This window comes from Podarcis liolepis (genome assembly GCF_965112155.1).
Source record: "Podarcis liolepis genome assembly, chromosome: 8".
Lineage (NCBI taxonomy): Eukaryota > Metazoa > Chordata > Lepidosauria > Squamata > Lacertidae > Podarcis > Podarcis liolepis.
In genome coordinates this window covers 79,171,272-79,195,344 of record NC_139560.1, presented here as the reverse complement: position 1 = coordinate 79,195,344, position 24,073 = coordinate 79,171,272, and the positions used below count along the sequence as shown (strand labels likewise).

The window sequence follows — 24,073 nt, the reverse complement described above, 5'->3', positions numbered from 1 at the left end:
AAATAGGTACCGCTTTATAGCGGGAAGGTAAACGACATTTCCGTGTGCTGCGCTGATGCTGGCTCGCCAGAGCAGCTTCGTCACGCTGGCCACGTGACCCGGAAGTGTCTACGGACAGTGCTGGCCCCCGGCCTCTTAAGTGAGATGGGCACACAACCCTAGAGTCGGACACAACTGGCCCATAAAGGCAGGGGTACCTTTACCTTTAAACATTAACACTGAGAGTGAAAACTAGGAAACTATATAAGGTATTCTGAGCATTGTCTTTCTTTTTTCACCTCCGGATTCCCTGGCCTTGACAAACACTTATTTATCCCTACGGGTGTGTATGAGTGCTGGTAGCTAAGTGCAGTTTAAACTAAATAAATGTAAATCAGATAGCAGTGTTTATTTTTTTTTTAAATGCACTTTCTGACTCTCACTTGTTTTGTTTTTTAGTTGAATTCAATATAACAAAATGCATTTTTTCATAAAATTATGCATGAAAATTATGCATGCACACTTGCTTAGCGAAGATAATGTTATCTGCCTCAGAAGTCTGAAAGAAAACATTAATATTTGACTTTTCAGGATATCTTTGTATGCTTTTGATTTTTAATGTCTAAAGAAATCAGGGAGTGGGCAAGCCTGCATTGGTGTACCTTAGCTATTTGGCTACTCTGTAAAGACTCTTCCTGTGAAGGGTCCTCTTCAAATCCCAGTAGCCACACAGAAAATGCTACTGACCTAACACCATAGCTTCTTACATTTTTGACAAGCTGATAATTTGTTATCCTGGCTGTGCTGGAAAATTGTAGTGATGTGAAGTTGCAAATATTCTGGAGTCACCTGCAGTACCTCATCCTGCCAGCAGAACGTCTAGCTTATTCTGTCTCGCGGGTCTACAGGGGAAGCCACAGGTATCTCAAGACTTTGCTACCTGCTAAGAAAATAGCAACTACCTTGATTGAGTTATGGTGGCTGCTGATTAATTTATCTGAAACCTTTTGAGACTATATGAACTAGTTTTCACTCTGTTATTGCATGAAACTCAGGAATGGATTAAACTAGGACATTGTTTCGCCAGGAGCAAAAAATGGTATCACTTCACAAAATTATCCATCCAGAGCAAATAGAAGTGAGGCTGTACCTACTAAGCATTGCTGCTGGTACAGCGACCCCCGAGAAAAAATGCCCATTTCCAAGAGGTTTATCATCATTGGGGCATCCATTCACCTTCACTTTTTTTATAGCAGGGAGGAGAAACCTATAGTCCTTCAGATGCTAATGACCTCCAACTCTTAGCAGCCTCAGTCAGCCCGGCCAGCGGTCAGGCATGATGGGAATTGCAGTCTAATGTCAAAAGTGCTACAAGTTCCCCATCCTCCTTAGGCATTAGAGATTCAGGAGGGCAAATATGGATTCGCTTTGCATTAAAGGTGAATATACGTTAATTGGAACACGATCATCCTTTGAAATTCTCACTTCTCCAAATTTTGCAATGTAGTTTTCCTGCCAAGTAATGTGTGCAAAAATGCATATACTAAGGTAAACTGCGCGTGTATGCATAAAAATAGCATTCAAACATATGGGGAAATTGCATACAGAAATGTGTATATTAGGAGAAATTCAAAATATTTTACTGGCAATACATTTAGAGAGAGAGATACAGTGGTAGCTCTAGATACGCACACCTCCGGTTGCGTATCCTTCAGGATGCGAACGCGGCAAACCCGTATTTTTCCAGGTTTTGCCATGTGCGCATGTGCAGAAGTGGTCCCTCCAGTTGCAGAAACCTTGGGATCCGACCGGAGCTCCATAACGGATCCCATCCACAACCGGAGGTACCACTGTATAGATATAATCACAAACAGATGAAGAAATGTGTGCTGGTCCCGGGGGTTAATCAAGAGGCAAGGTCTAAGTCCAGCCCGTGGTCGATGAAACAATATGAAGGCAGTTCGTAAAAGTCGAAGCTGGGGGCTGGGCAAGGTTCAGGCAGGGACTGAGAACCACCAACGTTGCTCCCACAACTTGGGACTGGGGCTGGCTGGCTTTTATATGCCCTGAGGCATAGGGTGGCCCCGGTCCTCAGGTGACTCGCCTCTCCCGGCCTGGAGGCGAGCACTCCTCCTGCGGGAACTTAGTTCCCTCCGCCTCTCTGCCCTGAGCCTCTGCAGCTCAGGAGAGGCTGGAGGGTTACTGGACCCAGAGGCAACCCCAGTTTCCTCTGATGGGGCTGAGAATGGAGCACCTGCAGGCAATGGGTCCTCCACCACCTCAGGAGCCAGAGCAGACTCAGCTGGTGCCTGCACCTGAGCATCCAGCACAGGTGAGGACCCTTCAGGCTCATGCCCCAGCCCCGGCTCAGCTGGTTCTGGAGGCAGGGGAACCTGTGCAGGCTGGGATTCCTCAGGTTCAGCATCTGAATCTGAATCCCAAGCCATCACAAAATGTGGAGAACTGAAGACTGGAAAAATGAGGTAAGGATAAACCCAAGCTGGCATACCTGTCCATTCCTACCTCTGACCCACAGGCCAAGTCTGCCATCATGATGTCATATGTGATGCCAGACAAGTAGAGATGCAGCTGAATCAATGGGGAAGTCAATCACACTGCTGATTCCTGCAGAAAGAGGCTTTGGCAGCTCTATGCTAGATGCTTTGCCAAGAGCCTGACATCCAGCTGACTTGTGACTGACAGGTGGGCCCACCTATCAGTTGGCCCACAGGGGTGGGGATAAACAACAATCTGGCCCACCTGGCTTTTTAAAGGTTCACTACCCCCTGCATTAAGGTATGCAAAGGAGAATTTGTCTCCTCTACTGCTGTTGTGTAGGAGTTTCAGTAGGTGCAGCTTTTATGAAGCCCTAAATTATATGTTGTGCATCTACCAAAACCTTGAGACCCTGCACCAATTTCAAATGTTGCAAAACTCCCCATAACTTGTCAAACTTCACATGGTTGGGGAGATAAGGATCTAACCTGGCCGGATCGTTTCCCATCCCCGAGTCATAGGAATTGGTTAGTAAGCAGACTTGTTAAAAAAAGAAAAAAAGAATTTCAAAATAGATAATTGGCTGAACTCAAAATTAATTAGTTTCTTGATGTTTTAAAACATGGTTGGGTCATAGTATAACAGCAAAAATTTAACCATGTCTAAGTTCTATCAAATCAATGGGCCTTCCTCTCCAGGTAAGTGGAATTAGGATTGTAGCCTAAATTGCCTTGGTCTAAATAAATCTTATGTTCTTCATGACTCTCTGGTTTGGAACACTCGTTTGTTTTGATCATTTGCATGCTTCATGGGCTTATTCCTCCCTACCACATGAATGTCCAAAAAACCATGTTACATCTGTGACCTAACACAAATATTGCAATTTATGATGTGTCCTTGCAGAAACAAAGAAACAGAGGTCAAGATCCCAGCTGACAGACAATGAGTGATCGCTTTGCAGATTTGGCAGCAAAAGTCAACTAAGGTCTGAAGAAAATTGTTACAGCTGTACTGTGTGATATTTGAAAATCACAAAACATATGAAATGATTTGGTACTCTTGCTGAGGCATAATCATCCCCTCCCTCCTATCTTGAATTACTCCACCCTTTCCCCCACTCCACATATTGCTTTGTGCATGATGACACCCTTTGATTAAAGACTGTGTAAAGCTAGCAAAAAGGTGGAAGCCTATGTTTGCATGTTTTAAGTCGCATTACAATTATTGGGATTTGGCTGCTCTGGGCTGAATTACAGCCAGTGGACATTGCAATTATGCAGTTATCTAGTCACCTATGATGAGAAGAAACTGCTTTCAGGCCTGGTTCCATTGCTAAGAAGTTGTAGCATTGTGCTACAAGTCCAACCTGTGAACACTTACCCTGATGTAATGGCAGTATAAACTGTGGCCCTATGCTGATCTTAGCCAATGCTATTTTTCACCCAGCATGCACACACACACACACACACACACACACACACACAGAGAGAGAGAGAGAGAGAGAGAGAGAGAGAGGTACCTCGGGTTAAGTACTGAATTCGTTCCAGAGGTCCGTTCTTAACCTGAAACTATGCTTAACCTGAAGCACCACTTTAGCTAATGGGGCCTCCTGCTGCTGCCGTGCCGCTGGAGCACAATTTCTGTTCTCATCCTGAAGCAAAGTTCTTAACCTGAAGCACTATTTCTGGGTTAGCGGAGTCTGTAACCTGAAGCGTATGTAACCCGAGGAACCACTGTACAGTGGTGCCCCGCAAGACGAATGCCTCGCAAGACGAAAAACTCGCTAGACGAAAGGGTTTTTCGGTTTTGCGTTGCTTCGCTAGATGAATTTCCCTATGGGCTTGCTTCGCAAGTCGAAAACGTCTTGCGCTTTTTTCTTAAAGCCGCTTGAAGAGGCGCAGTTGCAACGGACCGTGCTTCGCAAGACGAAAAACATCGCAAGACGAAAAGACTCGCGGAACGAATTATTTTCGTCTTGCGAGGCACCACTGTATATAAGAACATCTTTGGTTTTCGTGTTTTCAGATGATGGTCAGAAAGGTCCAAAGTCGCATCTGGAAATTATTTTACAGATACAGGATTATTAAAAGATGGCGGCAGCCCTGCAGAGTTAAGAATGTTCATATTACCAAACAACAACTACTACTACTACATTCAGGTGAGTTCTGAGTAGCTTGGAAGAATGTAAATTCTTGCGGGACTCAAAACATAAAACTTGCATGTATTAACTCAAGTATATTTGCAGGAACATTTGAGAGCCACTTCTTCCTTCCAAGACAGATGGTAGTTTCTTAAATTTGATGAAGCAGTCTGCCAGATAGCCTTGTGGCAGTAGAGGGAGAGGGTAGCTGGATGGGCAACCGCAGGAGGGACTGAGCAAAAATGTGGAGAACTGATTAAGATTTGAAAAATGAAAAACCAAAATTGACAACATTCACACACGTCTACCTGTAGCAAACTAGAGTTTGCAATTTGAGAAAACCAGCAAACTGGCTTGCACTTGCACACAAATCCTATAATGATCCTGGAAGTTGTGAAGAAGGGTGGGAGAGTACATGAGGCCAGAGGCCCTTAGGGGCTTGTTCACAGAGCACCCATCCTCTTTTACTAACATAATAGCAGTTTGGGGGGGGGGGGGGAATCGGCTCTGCTACTCCTGCTCCACCATTCTATGAATGTCTTTTTTATGTCTCTTTGGATGCTACTGTTTCCAGGGGTGCCACATAGGATCTTACTACACGTTTCCTCTTTCATAAGGAGTGGGAGACACAAACATGTCCCTCTTTTGTAAAACAAATACTCTCCTCTTCCTACCTAGACCTGCTTCAATAGAACATGAAGGGCATCATGCTAACGATACTGGATTGGGGCTAGCTAGCATGTTGAAATACTTGGGAGGAAAACAAGGCTTATGTATTTTGCAGACATGATCGTTAACCAAGTCAGCATCTTTTCAAGATTACTAATTACTAACTTGCTGATCCTACAAAAACAGGAAACATGTCATCTTATTTCCCCTAAATTAAATCACCTGCACTCTAAAGCAATTAATCCATTTCTTTATGAGAGTGAAGGTCTGAATCAGCTGACTCAAGACAACCTTGTGCAAGTTCAAAGTTGAATATATATTGAGCTGGTGATGTCAAAGGAATAAACATGACGTTTAGAAGACATCTGAAGACAGCCAGTGTAGTGTAGTGGTTAAGAGCAATAGACTCGTAATCTGGTGAGCCGGGTTCGCTTCCCCGCTCCTCCACATGCAGCTGCTGGGTGACCTTGGGCTAGTCACACTTCTCTGAAGTCTCTGAGCCCCACTCACCTCACAGAGTGTTTGTTGTGGGGGAGGAAGGGAAAGGAGAATGTTAGCCGCTTTGAGACTCCTTCACAATTTCATGAACATAAAGGACACTACTACAGGTAGCATATTATTAACTTTAAAAATCTGTACTTTATGTCAGATAATGTTATGTTATTCCACATTCTCTTAAGTCCTGATTTAAGGTTTCTTTAGCGGACGGAAATCTGCAACTCCAACCATATCCTCCTTGCGTGACCTAAATTACAAGAAAAGGTATTACTTTTCATTATTAATGCCCAAAGAAACTTAATTTCAGTTTACATTCATTCTGTGGTACTTCCTCTCATCCCATTTGGATGCAATTCTAACATGAAAACATTTGCATAAAATAAGAGGAACTCACGGTAATATTTTCAGAGATGTGTATAGGGATATTTCTATTCCACAAGCTAGATCCTCAAATCTACCTTCTTGTTTAAATCATGTACATCATCCATAAGCTAGGATACCAGCATTATAATATAACAGCCAAAATAATATATTAATATTACCCTATTAATAAGGTGGGTTATAATGTAGTGAACTGTTAAGGTCATATCATATCCAGCCTTTACTAAAAGAAAGTGTGTATTTGGAGGTGAAAAGTAGTTTGAATATATTTCTCTAAGCATGGCCATCCCCATAATTATATGCTAGATACCACAATACTGCATAGATGTAATAGTCTAACATCTTGACCCATTGCAAATGTAACGGCCTGCCCCTGGGCTGACACATGGACTCAATTTTCTCTGACATGAGTTTAGAAACTTCCACTATTTTAGATTAACTGTGTGCGGCTTGCCATATCATCCAAATCCAGACAAACTGGTTAATCTGAACTACAGCTAGGGGAAATGAGCCAACTTCAAGCCATAGTTTGTGAAGCTGGCTTGTTTTCACTAACCATAGTTAAAATTGACCACACAAGAGTTTGGACCACATGCTACGCTATGGTTAATCTAAAAGGGAAGCATACCCAAGTAGGAAAAGACTCCCTGCCTGAAGTGTTTGAGAGCCAAAGCCAATCAGTATAGACAATACTAGATGGCCCAGTAGGACCCAGCTTTCTATGAACCTAAGCTTCCAGTGTCCTAATTATCGCCATGCTGGAGGAGTGGATGGGGTGCAGGGAACCTACACAAGCATGGGGGAGGCTAGGCACATTTTCATTACACTGAACCACTGCTTACTGTTAGATCTGACTACAGCCAGTTTCCCAATCTCTTAACCATGGTTAAAAGATCAGGACAAAGGCACGTTTTCTCCTCTCGACTGCCACATTAATCTCATTATCCCTTCATTTTTCAGCCTAAAGTATTGAGTAGAATTACGTTTGCAGCAAGCCTAACCCTAGCTGACTTTAAACAGAATTTGAAACTGGTTTGCAAGCTAGGATTAAAGGTAACCATGGTTAGCATAAGCCTCAGTGCAGATTAATATTTTCCACTCTAATTTAATTCTCAATTTAAAACAGGCAAATATTATTAATATTTTTTAAACTTTTTATTGCTGTTTTATTTTTTCTTTCGGTAACCAAATTCTCAACTCAACTGTACAAACTACATTGTAAGAAGCTGCAAGAAGCAGCTACAGGGGAAACTTCAAAGAGCAATTCTCCTTCAAAACTGGTGAAAAAATAATATGTTAATCTGATCGTGAAAACCATAGCTTCAGAAGAACAAATAAAAAGAGCCTGCTTAACTAAAATGCAGTTCCAAGCCAAATCTGGATTGTATTACATTCAGACATCCAATTAATACTTACACTTGTTCTTTAAGAGCCTTGAGGAATTTCTCAGTAGATTCCTCCGTTATCTCCTCATCTAAGCTAGCCAAGTAGCTATAGATAAATGCAAAAGTGTCATATGGAATGCGGGCTGCTCCACCTTCTGGATCCTTTGTAAGAATTTCACAGGCATGTTTCATAGAACTGAGTAAGGACTGAAAAAGATAAAAGGCAAGCATACATTAGCAGTCATGCGCTACAATAAAGTGAAGTGATGAAAGTACAGAGTGATCTGTGCATAGCCACTGCAAGAGCCAGATCAAACACCAATAATATATTAGCAAAAAGTATGGAAATTGTGTAGAAATTATCATATGTGGTGATGCTACATGTTTCTAATTTATTGCATCTGCCAGGAAGTCATGGCTAATTGCACAGAGATGTGAGGGAAACTGCACAGAAGCATGTGCAATCACCAGGCTGTAACAATCTACTAGGATTCACATGCTTTTTTCTACATGTTTTCTGATTAATGCATTCATGAAATCTGAAGCACTCCTCAGTTTACTAGTATAATCCTAAAAGGTGATAGGTAATCTGTTTATAAGCCAAAAAAGAAACTCAGTATAACATTAAAAAAAAGAATGCCATCCAGTGCAACTAAACAGGCATAATTGATGGCACCATGGAATGAATCTGCAATTCAGGTGCATATTACTCCTAATTTCTGCTATGACCTGGTCTCTTAACTTCTACTCAAACTGAAAATTTCAGATAATTTGCTCTTGGTGAATATTAGGAACCAAATAAATGATACTGTTAAGGAAGAAACATGTCACCTCTGTAATGAATGATGAATGTGAAACCGTTTCCAAATTTTGAAAAGCAGATTTACAATACAAAATTTAAAAGTTGAAAAACTGTGAGCCAAGGCATGTTTCAAAATCCAGAGAGAGAATATAAATATAGGAATCTTGATCTTTCAAAATTCTAAACACCGCAAAGAGGTACACATTATGTTTGACAGGCCTACATACCCCACCAAGAGCGCTACATGCAAGGGCAAAGAACTTCATCCATTCCACTCCTTCTGCAAAATTGCCCAGTCGAAGAAGGTTGCGGAGCTGTTCCATTGGCAAGCACAAGTTTTTCCACTTTCTCTGAAGGTCCGATATTTCCACAGTTTCCTTTTCAGAGAGCTTTAAAAACACATGTACATCATAAATAAACCATAAGAAAACAGCATGAAAAGTTAAGTTACTTCCAAAAGAACATTCTGCAAAGACTTTTACCTGTTTATGCAAAATTTTAAGGAGTCCTGGAGTCAGACCAGTGTCATTTTTCTGTGTGGCTACTGGCCTTTCAAGACGGTCCTTCACAGGAAGAGGTTCTCCATTTGACAAAGCATAGAAATACCTATGATAGCACAAATGCAAAAATATGGTTCATGTCAAATAAATAAATATTCAAAATCAGTACATGAATTTAAAGGTCAAATGTGTATAGTGGTGTCCAGTAGGCCCTTTCAGGGAGAAAAAGCCATTTCCTGTTAGGGTGGGAGGGAGTAGGGAGACTTTTCCTCCCATAACGCAGGGAAACATGGATTTTAAATCCCATGGGATGAGGCCCTGCAGGTAGAAAACTACTAACCCCTTGCCCAGATTGTCCAGAGCTTTGGGCTGGGTTGTCACCAATATACTGATGACACTCAGCTCTATCTGCTGATGGATGGCCATACCAACTTGGCCCCGGACACAATGACCAGATGCCTGGAAACTGTGGCTGGATGGTTTCGTTGGAGCCGATTGAAACTAAATCCTTCGAAGACAAAGGTCCTCTGGCTTGGTCGGGATAGCATGGGGATGAGGGACCAACTCCCTTCTCTTGCGGGGGCCCAATTAGTGCCATTGCCTTCCGTTAAGAGTTTGGGTGTAATCCTTGACGCCTCCCTTTCCATGGAGGCGCAAGTCACAGCAACAGCCAAGGCGACATTTTTCCACCTTCGCCGCATCAAGCAGTTGGCCCCTTACCTTTCCCGCCCTGACCTGGCCACAGTGATCTATGTGACGGTCACCTCCAGGCTTGACTACTGTAATTCGCTCTACGCGGGGCTGCCCTTGAAGCTGTCCCAGAAACGCCAGCGGGTGCAGAATGCTGCAGCAAGGCTCCTCACGGGGTCTCTGCCATGGGAGCATATTGACCCAGTGCTTTTCCAGCTGCACTGGCTCCCGGTGGAGTACAGGGTCAGATTTAAGGTGCTGGTTTTGACCTTTAAAGCCCTTCACGGCCTAGGACCCTCGTACCTACGGGACCACCTCTCCTGGTATGCCCCACGGAGGACCTTAAGGTCCATAAATAGCAACACCCTAGAGGTCCCGGGCCCTAAGGAAGTTAGATTAGCCTCAACCAGAGCCCACGGCCTTTTCAACACTGGCTCCGGCCTGGTGGAACGCTCAGTCTCATGAGACCAGGGCCCTGGAGGATCTGATTTCTTTCCGCAGGGCCTGTAAGACAGAGTTGTTCCGCTTGGACTTTGGCTTAGAATCAGTTTGATCCCCTTCCCCTCTTTCTTTTTCCTTTCTCCTCCTGTGAAGAGGCTGCATCTTAATGTTTTAATGTTGTATTTTAATCTTGTTTTTTAAATTGTATTTTAATCAACTTGTTTTTATTATTGGTTGTTAGCCACCCTGAGCCCGGTCTTGGCTGGGGAGGGTGGGGTATAAATAAAATTTAGTAGTAGTAGTAGTAGTAGTAGTAGTAGTAGTAGTAGTAGTAAAATAACTAAGTATCTCTCTCTGCCACAATTCTGCTACCCATTGGGAAACATTTATTTTCTCATTCTTAGAGGCTGTTCAGCTGCCATTGCACACCAATGCATTAATGTTGTTTAGGCCAAAATGCTCAAGACTGCCAATTTGGTTAGGACTTTGAGTGGACTGCCATTTCTCCATCCTCAGGAACCGTCTTTTTTCAACTCACTGTTTTTATTATCATTTTGTCTAAGCGAGACAGTAACATTCATGAGCCAAACCTGCCAAATTGGCTCATAACCTGCTAAACTGAGCAGGTTTCTGCCAGTTCGCCACTCCCACAGAGATGCTATCCAATAGTGATTGTTATGTGAAGACTTCTGGATCAGGGCCATTAGTTTCAGTTTTCTACTCACGCATAAGACCACTGAAGTACATCACGCGGTTGGGTCCTGATAGCAGCCTTGGTAAATTGTTTCATAATATCTGGCAATTCAGGAGGAACATGGATCTGCTGCGCACAGAACATAACATCTGGAACAGGCATGGTTGTACTAGGTCCAAAACCAGAAAGCTAAGAGAACTAAAAAGAACATTATTCCTAAACAGATGACCCTCAAGACCACTTCCAACTCTACAATTCTATGAAGCTATTTCAAGCTGTCTTACTTTGGATAACAAAGATTTACCTGGATAACTCAAAAGGCATGTACTGGCTTTGCCCCACCGCCTGATCTTCTTGAACATGGTAGCATCATCATCACTGTTTGTCAATCCTCCCTCCCTGGTCAAAATTCCCCACACATATGTAACAATTTCCCTTTCTAGAACATTTCCTTCAGATTTGTTCTCAGCGCAAAATTTGTATACTAAAGCATCAATACTAAGACAAAAAGAGACCAAAAGTCACCAAAGGTCAAGAAGCATAGCTAATCAAGTAGATGCTTGTCTTAGGCTGCGATCCTACATATAAAACTCAATCACATGCCTACCTACTTGGAAGTAAATCCCACTGAGTTCAATGAGGTGTTAGGCTTGTTGCCATCATCTCTTAGGAATGAATACTATTGAATTCACTGGGAATTGTTTTCAAGCAAACATACTGGAAGTCTGAATTGAAGTGTGTGTGTGTGTGTGTGAGAGAGAGAGAGAGAGAGAGAGAGAGAGAGAGAGAGAAGCATTGTGGCTATGGGGTACCAGTGAGTGTCAACTACAGGAGCCTAAAGCAGACGGCTGATCCAGAAAATGTCCCTGTACATGGGGGGGGGGGGGTATGTTCACACATCCAGCAGGCTTTTTAAAATGCGTATGTATGTGTGTCATGGGACATGGGTGGCGTTGTGGGTTAAACCACTGAGCCTAGGGCTTGCCGATCAGAAGGTGGGTGGTTCGAATCCCTGCGACGGGGTGAGCTCCCATTGCTCAGTCCCTGCTCCTGCCAACCTAGCAGTTCGAAAGCACGTCAAAGTACAAGTAGATACATAGGTACTGCTCCGGCGGGAAGGTGAACAGTGTTTCCGTGCGCCGCTCTGGTTCGCCAGAAGCGGCTTAGTCATGCTGGCCACATGACCCAGAAGCTGTACACCGGATCGCTTGGCCAATAAAGCGAGATGAGCGCCGCAACACCAGAGTCGGCCATGACTGGACCTAATGGCCAGGGGTCCCTTTACCTTTACCTTTATGTATGTGTGTAGGTTACGGACTGTTCTCTGCATCTAACATATACTGCTTTCAACAACAAAAAAGTGGTAAAAGCTCACCCGTGTACAACTGTGCACTGTACGCGATGGGGCGGGGAGGGCTGTGGATTAATCCTGGCTGTGCAAGAGATTCTACACACAGGCGTAGCCAGGATTTATGTTGGGGGTGCGCAGAACCTCAGTTAGTTAAGGATTTCTGTTGATTTATTTGATTTGGAGGAGGGTCGCTGCCCCGCTTGGCTACTTCCGTGCATATATACACACACACACACACACACACACACATATATATATATATATATATATATATATATATATACACACACATATACACACACGCATATATATATATATATACACACACACACACACACATATATTTATACCCACACCCACACACCAACAAACTGTGCCCTCAGAGTTTGGGAAAGAGACGGCAGGATTAATACCACAATGACTTATCACAAATGGATATATATATGCAGTTTTTTGCCTCGCGAATGCTCCCCCCCCTCCGAGGTTGAAACAGCCCCCGGCGACTCGAGGAGAAGCGGCAGAAGCGGAGGCCATTTACCTCGCCGGGGCTTTTAAACCCCTCGCCCTCCCTCGCGCTCTTTCTCGAAAGGGACGAGGCGGCCCGCCGCCGCCGCCGTTGAGTTGCTATGGCAGCGCGCTCGCGCCTCGCCGTCTCGTAGCAACCGCGAGAACCATAGAGAAGCGCGTGTCGGGGGGGGTGGATGTTCGGCGGAACGCCTAGAGCGACACTTGAAAAGACGCGTTCCGTGAGGACGCGAAAGGAGCGGGGGAGAAGGGGGGGAAACTCTATGGTGGAAACCCCTCAGGTGCTTCGCTGTGGGAGCTGGGATAGAAAAGGCCTTCGAGCTTCGGGCCGGAACTGCAGTCTCTGTGTTGATTCGACGTTCTGTGGGCAGGGACGTCGGGGACGCAGGCGCAGTAGGAAGGGAAGGTGCGTTTAGGTCGCCCAACTACCTAGGTGGGTCCTGTTTTGGGGGATTGTGTTCATAGAAGCCGCCTCGAGTCTTGTCAGAGAAAAAAGGCGGAGTCTAAATAACACATAATATAAATACATATATATTAAGTATAGCATATTTTATATATTTATAGATAATGTACTATATTATATATTCTCGTATACAGTATATGGCTTTTTTTAAAAAAATGGGGTGCATTATGGCTATTTCAAAAGCATCAATCAGCGCTCTCCCCATTCTTTGGAAGCAAGACAGAGATTCAAGCAATTGTTCACATTTTCAATACTGCTTTGATCTTTAAGAAGGGCCAGTTTTTTCTTTAAAAAGTAAATATATTTTAGGATCATAGAAAACCTATGGAGTTGGAAGGGACTCTGAGGAGCATCTATTCTAGTTCAACCTCCTGCATTGCAGAATAATCATTATTCCAATTATTACTGGACCTGAACATTGCACTTTGATGTGTGTAAGCTTCACATTAATGGTGTTCACAGCAGAGACTTGTAACGAGATGCACATTTTTAAAGATCCAAAACGGTGCCAGAGTTGGGTGGCTAAGGAGAGATTACTGGAGCAAGCCTATGACAGGGCACATAAATTTCCGCACCTCGTAAATCCTAGGTTTGCCTTTCAGCTGTCGCTTTTAGGTATGGAATTCTCTGAGGTGCTCACAAAACTCATCCATTCACAAGGATCTCTTGCTTCAAAGAATGGAGAAACTCCAAGCAGAGAAAGGGATACATAGGCAGGTGTCTCCACTGAAACTAATGGGGACGGCTACTTGCACAGAAGAGACCTGGATTCAGTCAGAATGCAGTGTGTGTCACAAAACTATGCACTGTGTCTCAAAACTAATCTCTACAGCCTTGAAGACTGGAAACTCGCTCAGACACTCCATGCACCAGGTACTGAGTAATAATGTTCTCGTGGCACCACAGAAAGTTACCATCCTACCAGCACTTGGAATATATATATAGCTGAACAGCTTAATTTGAACACTGTTTTGTTCCTACAGTATTACCTTATATTTTGATTTATTGATAAGATGTCAGTCCCATGCCACTGTTTATGGTTATATAAAAAAACCCTACAAATATCGCCTTCCTTTGGCAAGTATTCTTGGGCTTGCAAACTTGGGCTTTTCTTCTTTTTCATTTTAAAGTACGTTTCTAGTCCTTGGAGGCAACAGCGAAACATATAGGAAATGGGTGGTGAGATATGGATCGCAAGTATGAAGCACCCCACATACTTCCTTTCCCATTACAGTGGCACCTCAGGATGCAAACGGGATCCATTCAGGAGCCCCGTTCGCATCCTGAATAGAATGTAAGACGTGATGGTGCGCGTGCGCGGGTCGCGTTTTGCCGCTTCCACGCATGCGTGAGCAGCGAAACCCGGAAGTAACGCACTCCGTTACAACCCGAAAGCTCTCAACCTGAAGCACATTGAACCTGAGGTATGACTGTACTAATAGAAGAACAATAAGTAAACTTGGAGTAAGTGCACTTAATTTGTGTAATTGATACAAGTAAACAGAATCCAGTTTCCAGCCTTTGGTTCTACCCGCTCCACTCCCTTTAGAACAGAACACACACAGCCCTGCTTTGTGCTGCAATAAGATAGCAAGTGTCAAGGCTTTTTCTTAATAAACTTTAATAATCTTTGCAGATCAGGTTGTCCGGGATAAAAACAAAAATTACAAGATACTGCATTTCTGCAAAATGCTACAGGAAAAAGCACAGCATCGCTGGCAATATCCCAGTGGTAAGACTGCTTGGATATTAAAAACAAAGACCATCAATGACAGATAATTGTGCAACCAAACACATGTATTACCAGAAAATGTAGTATTTGGGGGTAAAATATGCTCCTGTACAGAAAAGTACACCATTATAAATATTGAAATGTGTAATATTTGCATGTCCCAGAGGATCAGGCACAAAAGACTCAATATTAAGATCTTTGTACAGTGAATTAGAAGTGTTTTTGGCCATCTCTCATTACTATGCTCTTTTTATTTGGAATTTTGTGAAATATTTATTTAGAAATAAACCTCAAGTGTATCAACACATTTTATAGCCCAGAATGTCTAAAATGAGGTAATGCTGCAAAATACCAAAGATGGACCTCTTGTTAGATAGTCCAGTTGGATAGTCCAGTTCCACTTCTATTACACAATTCTACTGGGCATGAGCGTGGATTGTCAGAAATCTTAACCACCGCCTCTGCCCCCCAAACATGGAACCAGAACAGCTCTTGACATATTTCTGCTTTTTCTTTCAAGCACAAAGACATATCCTGAAGACAGTAGACAAATTCCTTGGTAATCTATTCAATACACATAATTAAATATACATGATGTTCAAGGACACAGTCCTGAGTGGCCACACAACTGCATAGCATTAATGTTTCTCAATACAATAAACCTAAATCAATTTCTCACTGTTTTTGAATAGGATGTTGTGTGTTTTAAGCACACAACTGAACTGTACTTAAAGCTTCGGCATAGTTCCATTTGTCTGTCTCAGAACTATTTACATTAAAAATGCATATCTACCTGCAGAAAATAAGTACACGTATAAAAATATGAGAATTGGTGAACTTGATTTGGGGGGCCTCTTCCTTAGCGCTATCATTGTAAAGATCAGCTCTTTATTTTATTTTTGGTTCTCTTTCTGCTGTTGTTAATACTATAAAGGTTTTCTCCCATAGAATCTACAAATTTCCCCCCAAAACCTCTAGCATTACTGCCATGCAAAATTAATGCTAACCATTTCTAGAATTACAGATGTTCATTTTTAATATGATATGGTATAAATTCCATAGTACAAATTGCAACTTTGGTTGTAAGGAGGTTTCAGGCCACTCAAGAAAAAAGGAGGGTCTTTCGTAACATGTTCCAGCCTTTAAGTTCTCTGTGCTCTTGAATAAACGTGTCAGATAACCTTCTGCACTATTCTCTAGAGTAAATAAATCCTTGTAAGCATTTAAACTGTATAGCTTCAAAGATGTAAAAAGGAAATATTGGCTTATGCATTGGAAATGCATTCTTCCACAAACCTCTCAATTAGCAGATTTAAGTATTCCTGCCACTTAGCTCTAATGAACTTTGATTTAAGTGCTTAGAAATTCATTAAAATTCTGTCTTTCAGTGCCAAGGAATTAATGCCTTCCAGCCAAACAAGCAATGCCAAAACTGCTTGAAGGAGAAAAATTCATCTTGATTTACCAGTTACTGTACAATCTTATAAACTTACACATGGAAAAAGATAATCAGGCAATAGAAAATTTACATCAGCTTTGATGTTATATAAAATGATAAAAAAAATGAAGCTTATGTGTTCTTGCCACAGCCACTTCACTGCTGACTGTAATGGTCATTTTGTTTTTATATTGATGAGCCCCCAGCTTTGCAAAAATTACATTTGGGAAATGGCCAGAGCCACCATAAAAATGCAACTGTTTTCTTTTTTTTTTAAAAAAAGTGTCTTGCCTCTTGCAGTATTGCTTTGTGGCACATATGTCAACAGAACAGCAGTCCAAAACAAAGTGGCAACTAGATTTAATAAATTAATATTCTTTTAAAGATGTACAATGAACATTCATTTTTAATTCAGGGTATTAGGGTATTGCTATTTACACATTTACAGATCTCAGCACTGATAACTTCAGAAGTTGCAGGTAAAAGGTGCACAGCCTTGACTGCTTTCTGAACGCCATGAAAAAAGTAAGCCAAAATTAAAAGATAAAAACCCAGTTGAGAGGATTGTTGGGAAAGACACCCAAAGAATGAAGACCAGTCAATGAAAAAGGACACAAAGGCAAGGGAAGATCAAGTAATTCCATGTGAGCGTTTCTATTCTTGTGAAGACTGAGGGGGTGGGGCTGGTGTCCCTTGTTTTCCAGTTTTCCTTTCGTAATTCACAAGTCGCTGCCCAACAAGGTACCTATGATTTAAAAAACAAGCAAACACACCATTATGTTTGGTCATCACATGCCGTTCAAAAAAAATAGTGGGCAGAGTAAATGGGGAAGTATTTTATTTAAAATACTTTGCTGATGGAAAATTTGCTTGCAGTCATTAAGATCCCAATAGCAAGTATATAGAATACATTTTTAAAGCTTCTTATATAAAAGGAATGGACATTCAAAGTACAGAAAGTTACGAATATTTTTATTTTGAACACCTGCTTTATCCCCTTTGCAAATTCCAAATGGGCAGGCCATGGCATACCAACACGAATCGCTTCACAGAATTTCTGGTTTTGAAGAAAAGCTTTCAGTGTTTCCAGCGGCAGTGACATTATCTATTTAGACTCAGTAAATCTGATCCAGTAGTCTGTCACCTCACTGTTCATCCCAGATGCTTCAGAAAAGGTTTAAAATAACACTTTCATAATGCTCCAAAATCTATCCATCACTTCTAGCTTCCTAAAACTTTAGCATACTAGTATTACGGCCCCAGAACTGATGAACTTTACTAATGTAGGTACTCACTTGTCATTTTTAATGTGTTCGTAAAGGCGCTTGAACTGACGGACCTGGAAAGATAAGATCCCCATCAAAACCACCACCATGAGCAGAAAAGGATAAATTCGACGTTGCACTAGGTTTTGCATTTCAGGAGTGACACCTGCAAAAAAGTTAACAAGAGCAAATGAGCAAAAGGTTAAAATAAAGGCTTTACATTTCAAATATTGGAACTGGAGCAACCAACAAGCAAAACTCTACCAATATCAACCTCTTGATTCTTGCCTTTCATCTCACCAAGTGATACTGCATTATGCCGCAAGGCTTGTCTCTTTGCTATGGGTGCTCAGTGGCTGCTGGCTTATGTGAAAAGAGAAGAATTTTTCCTGAAACCTCTTCTGCTTACTGGTATTCAGATTTTTGTCAGCAAATAGGCTTCCAGAGTATCAGAACACTTCTGTCTTTGCAAAGCCGAATTCATAGAAGCTGGAGCTAATAAAGTTATGGCCTGTTTAATATCCAGTTGCATGTTTGGTTTATTACCGTGTCACACACCCCACGTATTCTCCCTCGGTAGGGACAACCATATTTTATAATGGAAGCTCAGAACATGAACACATTTGTTGTTGCTCAATAAGCCATTCTCCACTACCCTCTAGCAAGCTACTGCCACCTACAGAACAAAATAAGTAATGCAGTGTTTTCTGGGGAAGGGCACATTGCTTATCTACAAGGAGAAGCCACTGACTACAGCCACACTGTAAACACTGTAAAGTCTTCCAACTAGTATTTGTAATTTAGTTGTATGATTAACCTGAATAGCTCTGAAATGGAGAATTCGTAATACAAATAATTCTGAATCAATAATTCAATCTTGAATGCTGCAGCCATGTTTTTATTTGAGTGATTGTAAGCTCATTATGCATGGGATGCGGGTGGTGCTGTGGGTTAAACCACAGAGCCTAGGACTTGCCAATCAGAAGGTCGGCGGTTCGAATCCCTGCAATGGGGTGAGCTCCCGTTGTTCAGTCCCACTCAAAGTGCAAGTAGATAAATAGGTACCGCTCTGGTGGGAAGGTAAAAGGTGTTTCCATGCGCTGCTCTGGTTCACCAGAATTGGCTTAGTCATGCTGGCCACATGACCCGGAAGCTGTACACCGACTCCCTCGGCCAATAAAGCGAGATGAGCGCCGCAACCCCAGAGTCAGCCATGACTGGACCTAATGGCCAGGGGTCCCTTTACCTTTAAGCTCATTATGTCCTAGATATACCGTATTTTTTGGTGTATAAGACTCTGTTTCCCCCCCAATTTTTTTAAGTTTAAAATTGGGGGTCGTCTTATACATGGGGGCATCTTATAGATGGAAAAATACAGTACTTCCAAGGTGACAAATGACAATGGGTGGAATTCAACATCACACTCTTCCTATTCTTCCATCTGCACAAGCATTTCAGCTTGCCAGCTGGAACAATCTCCCGTCTCCTCCCCCCATGTGTGGTTCAGGGGTTCTCCTGACACCACCACCCCAAGCCAATTTCAGAAATGCACTGGGTGAGGGGGAAAGGAGCCCAGTTAACAAGCGGAAGCCCTTGTGCAGAGCTCCCACCAACGATGCTGGTTTGGTGAATCCCACTCATTAGGTCTTTCTTCTGAGTAGGGCTGCCCAATATTGCATTGTCCCTGGACTCTAAAATACTAGCTATTTTGTGGTGGTAGCCCTACTCCCCATCCGAATGTTGTTTATGTACAGTGGTGCCTCGCAAGACGAAATTAATTCGTTCCGCGAGTTTTGTCGTCTTGCAATTTTTTTCGTCTTGCGAAGCACGGTGTCAGGAAAGTTTTGGAAAAGCTTCAAAAATCACCAAAGTCTTTAAAAACCTCAAAAAAGGCTACCACACCGCGTTCTATGAGTTGCTCCTCGAAGTCAAGTCGCAACTGTATTAACGGTGTTAAGAAAAAGGAAACAAACTTGCAAGACGTTTCCGTCTTGCGAAGCAAGCCCATAGGGAAAATCATCTTGCGAAGCAGCTCAAAAAACAAAAAAACCTTTCGTCTAGCGAGTTTTTTGTCTTGCGAGGCATTCGTGTTGCGAGGTACCACTGTATTTTGTACAGTTTCTTCTGTATAAATATTCACATATTTAATAGGCTATTTCTGTTTACCTGAAATGATTCTTTTTAGGGTGCTATTTTAGCCACCACCTTCAAATTTAACACATATTTCTATTTCATTTTTAATGACCTAGAAGTACATTTCTTTGAAAACAAAAGCTGGTAATCTCTAAATTTCAGCTAAAGCCTACCAGCTGATAAACAGCTTCAGGATCTATGTGTGGGACAAAACTATGTAACTCTCCAAATGATGTAACATAATGGTTTTCACTGAAGCTAGCAAACGAAATACTTCTTGAACCTTTGGGCAAGATACAAAATGTGGTAAATGAAGTACAGCTACCTAATGGACATGCTTGACAAGAACACTCACTTGACATTCTAACAAAAGATTTTCCCCGATTCGTATTTTAAGCTGGGACCCACACAATGAAATCTGTATGCCCATCTGCACTTACCTAGTAAAGGTACAATACCAGAAGCTATGATGTAAGGTACACAAAGAGAAAGCAACAGAACTGAGATAACAGGCGCTGCAAGCTTCCGTATTATAAAGTGTAAGTCAATATTCCTAATTCCATTTGCATAAACCTGAAAAAATAAGACCACAGTCAAGATGCATGACGGACGGCTGCCCGGCCCCTGCCATTAAACGTATTACATACAAAAATCTCCATATTTATGATTAAGAAGGAATGACAGCATTATAGCATTAAAATATTAGCATTAAATGTGGCAGTTAATATTTTAATATCAGCATTAGCATGTAAACGATGGTTTAGTGCTATCTAGATGAGCTGCAGGCTGAAGCAAGCCCAAACAAATTACTGAGCCTGCATATCTCACCCTCCATGCACAGCCAGGAGCAGTTCTGCAGAAAGTAGTTTCACTTACAAATTAAGGTTGGCTTGCTGCCTCCTACAAACCAGGAATCCTGGCTTACAACAAACTCTATTAGTTTATGAAGCCAGTTTCATAACCCATGAGTTGAAGTTAACTTGTTTTGAAACTGAATACAGTTTGCTGCAAGCCAGGAACTGTATACCTGGTTCACAGGACTCAGAATTCTTCATTCTTTAAAAGCAAAGCTATTGTTTGCAGACACTTTGCTTGGGCACACTCTATCTCATCCACACAGAGCTAAACCACAGGTGAGTTTCCACGTACAGTGGTACCTCTGGATGCGAATGGGATCCGTTCCGGAGCCCCGTTTGCATCCTGAAGCGAACGTAAGACGCATCTGCGTGGATCACGATTCGCCGCTTCCACGCATGCACGTGACATCATTTTGAGCGTCTGCGCATGTGCGAGCAGCGAAACCCGGACGTAACGTGCTCTGTTACATCCGGGTCGCCGCAGAGCGCAACCCAAAAATATTTAAGCTGAAGCGTATTCATCCCAAGGTATGACTGTATCACTAAACAGGTGTTTTAGTATATAAATCAACTAAAGCAGATTTGGGAAGGAGAGGGAGAGGTTTTGTTGCACAGGCAGAAACCTCTGTGCAAATGGGACAACCTGGCTGGACACAACCCATTATTTATGTCCTAATAATCAAGATCATTTTTTTCTCCCAATATATAGAAATAAAAATATACTGTAGTTAAACGAAAAGCTCAACACAGATAGAAACCCAAAATTGGGGGAGGGGGGGACACCTGGGAACAGAGTATGTGTTAGCTGCTACCTCATTTGTTTATATAAATGGGGGGGATGTACAAGGAAACAGGCATGCATCTCCAAGGAGCTATGCATTCTGTATTATGGGCCCTATTCTGTGGAACTCCCAGTTGACGTCAGACAGCTCCTCTTCCTATTGATCATCCAACACCAACTGAAGACGTCTTTTTTTATTCCAGCAGGGATTTTAATTGAAGTCTTATTTTATAGTTTTAACTGACTTTTACCCTTCTGCATTGCACACCATTCAGAGATGACTGTAGTTAAGTAGTATATAAATTGTTCAAATAAAATAAATACACTTTAATAATTTCAAGTTGTTTTTAAGTCTATAATACGTGCTTCTTGGTACTGTACATGCCTCCATTATAGTGCATATGTAAAAAAATGAAAGTATGTTTTGTACTGTGTGTGCAAGGTTTGGTTATGGCTTATACCATGTGACCATTAGAAAACCATTGTAAAATTATAATACAGTTGGATTTAATCCATATTGCCATTTTAGTTTTTAATATGATACAACCAAGAGTACTATATGTTGAAGATGCTCTAATAAGGGTGATCTTTTTCACATTTGCCATGTTCAGATGATAATGGCTTAACAGAAGTGTGAATAAACCTTCCTATAACCAAACCAGGAAATCTACAGATACTTAGTTTCCTGTTATATCTGAAGAAGGAAACTGTGGCTAATGACTGCAGCAAGGCAGAATATGAAGTCATGGTTTCAAGTGGGCTTCTAGCTTATTCCAAAATTGTTTGTTAAAGTTTCCCAGTTCAGACAAAACAGAAATTATAGGTAACTTAAGACTTCCTCAGTTGTTTGCTAGGTTATACTGAGGAACAAAGCATCTTATTGAGCCAGGTTATGATCATCTGAACAAGGTAACAGTAAAAGCAGAAATAAAACTTAGAAGGTATAGAGACAAGGCATGTTCAACTCATGGAATCAATAAGAAACATCCTTTGGGGGAAAATATTTGATAAAAGTGTGCCTTATATAATAAGAAAGGTTTCTATAGTGTTATTTGTTGCAATTTGTTTAACACTTAATTTGTTTGCTATATTTGCTTTGAAAAAACCTAACCAAAAGTAGCCCTGTAAAATTTACTTACATTTTCTCCCTGCTTTTTCCCTTAACACTAGTGACATCCCTTCTGTGCAAAACCTTTGTCAACTTTTGTCACATTCTCCTCTGAGTGATAACCCATTGTAAGGTTATGCTTTTGGGGAGTGGGGAGAAATGAGAGCTATTTTGTAGCTTCTTGGTCAGGAAAACACAATTCCAAACTGAAAATTCAGTAATACTTTATGGGTATCAAGCCAAAGTCTCCCAAGCGAGAGGACAGATGCTAAGTTTTAGAGGTAGCTAAGGAAGAAGAAAAGAGAATAAACCAGGGATAAGGGACCTAGAGGCCTCCAGATACTATTAGACTCCAACTCCCATCAGCCACAGCCAACATAGCCAGAATGTCAGGGACGGTTGAAGTTCCAGACCAACAAGCTCTGAAAGGCCACAGGTTCCCTAGTATGGGCAATTTAATGGTCTGTATGTTTTGTTTGCCTCCCTTGCACCAAAGAAGCAGTTCTTACCTGTTCAATAACAGTTTTCAGCCACCACTGAGGGCCCATCAGAGTTATGGCAGCAATGATTTTGGCATGCAGAACACCAAGAGCCCAGTCCTAAGTCAAAACGAAAACAATGATTATTTCTATACCATCGTCAATATGCACAGTGATTGTAGAGTAAAAGTGGGCAGGCTCTTACATACACACCCCAAATTGTTGCCCATAATTTGCTAATGTAGGGAATTTGCTAGTACAAAGGAAGGGGAGGAAAATAGATGCAGGGACATATATGAAATGAATGTGTGTTATTTTTGTCACACATACTTAAGAGTTAAGTTGTGAATGTCGCTTGATTTTTTATCTTATTTGTATTGTATTGATTTTATGTAAATCACCTTGAATATTTTTTTGTGAAAAGGCAGGGAATATATAAAAATAGCCCTATGTTCACTTTCAGTTTGCTTTCAGTTACAATGAAGCTCACAGTAGTAGTAGTAGTAGTAGTAATAATAATAATAATAATAATAATAATAATAATAATAATAATAATAATAATAATAATTTATTATTTATACCCCGCCCAGCCAGTTTCCCCAGCCAGTTCTAAGGCCACATTCATTAGTTTAATTTCCTGCAAAAGACAACATTTGGAACTATTGAAGTTTTATTCATTCATTCATTCATTCCCCGCCTTTTTCCCTGGCGGAGCTGAGAAGCCTAACTTCTACAACAGCACTCAAAACAAAAAGTACAGAGCTAACCTGCCATGGGTAGAATAGCGGTGTCTGGTCCAGGGGAACTCTCAAAGGAGCAACAATAACCAGCTCAAACAAAAGTCCAAGCAAAAGTGGAACTACACCTGCCAGCAATATAGCAACTATTAATGTCTTCATTATCTAAAAAGTAAAAAAGAGAGAGAGAAAACTTAATTTAGTGACACTTCAAAACCTTGTGGCTGTACTTACACAACATCACAATAAAACGGAGTGCAAAGAGAAACAAATAGGCAGAACCAGATTTAGAAAAGATTTAGTGGGTCCCCTCTGGAGCAGTAATTTCTAAGGCAGCTGCCTCTGACAAAATATATCCGAGAAAGCAAAGAGAGTAATGAAGGAAAGGAAGTCTACTTTCCTTCAGCTGGCACATATGAACGAGAGCTCACTAGGGTTCATACCCGGGGTTAGTTGTCAATGCTACAACTCTTCCCCAAAGTGAAGGCAAAGTAAGGACGTTTGTGCTACCGTGTGCTGAGGTTCAGCA

General features: G+C 41.7%; 2 protein-coding genes and 1 long non-coding RNA gene across 3 annotated transcripts in view; 1 reads left to right on the top strand and 2 right to left on the bottom strand.

Moving 5' to 3' along the window:
• Positions 1-5,898: 5,898 nt before the first annotated feature.
• Positions 5,899-12,695, bottom strand: ROPN1L (rhophilin associated tail protein 1 like). Its single transcript, XM_083519747.1, has 6 exons — positions 12,565-12,695; positions 10,707-10,873; positions 8,833-8,956; positions 8,578-8,739; positions 7,580-7,755; positions 5,899-6,029 (listed from the first exon to the last, which is right to left on the bottom strand). Exons 2-6 carry the CDS (start codon positions 10,835-10,837, stop codon positions 5,972-5,974), a joined length of 651 nt encoding a protein of 216 aa, XP_083375873.1. The 5' UTR covers positions 10,838-10,873; positions 12,565-12,695; the 3' UTR covers positions 5,899-5,971.
• Positions 12,696-12,834: 139 nt separating this feature from the next.
• Positions 12,835-17,616, top strand: LOC310714396. The gene is made up of 3 exons (XR_014529700.1): positions 12,835-12,984; positions 13,617-13,887; positions 17,506-17,616. It is a non-coding gene; the product is annotated as an uncharacterized lncRNA (long non-coding RNA).
• Positions 14,619-24,073, bottom strand: part of MARCHF6 (membrane associated ring-CH-type finger 6) — a 43,586-nt gene continuing 34,131 nt past the window's right edge. Inside the window, exons 22-26 of the mRNA XM_083519157.1 lie at positions 23,575-23,709; positions 22,838-22,927; positions 20,023-20,155; positions 17,480-17,615; positions 14,619-16,929 (exon numbers count right to left, since the gene is read on the bottom strand). Of these exons, the coding sequence (XP_083375283.1) occupies positions 16,839-16,929; positions 17,480-17,615; positions 20,023-20,155; positions 22,838-22,927; positions 23,575-23,709 (585 nt within the window). The 3' untranslated portion in view covers positions 14,619-16,838. The remainder of the gene's footprint in view (positions 16,930-17,479; positions 17,616-20,022; positions 20,156-22,837; positions 22,928-23,574; positions 23,710-24,073) is intronic.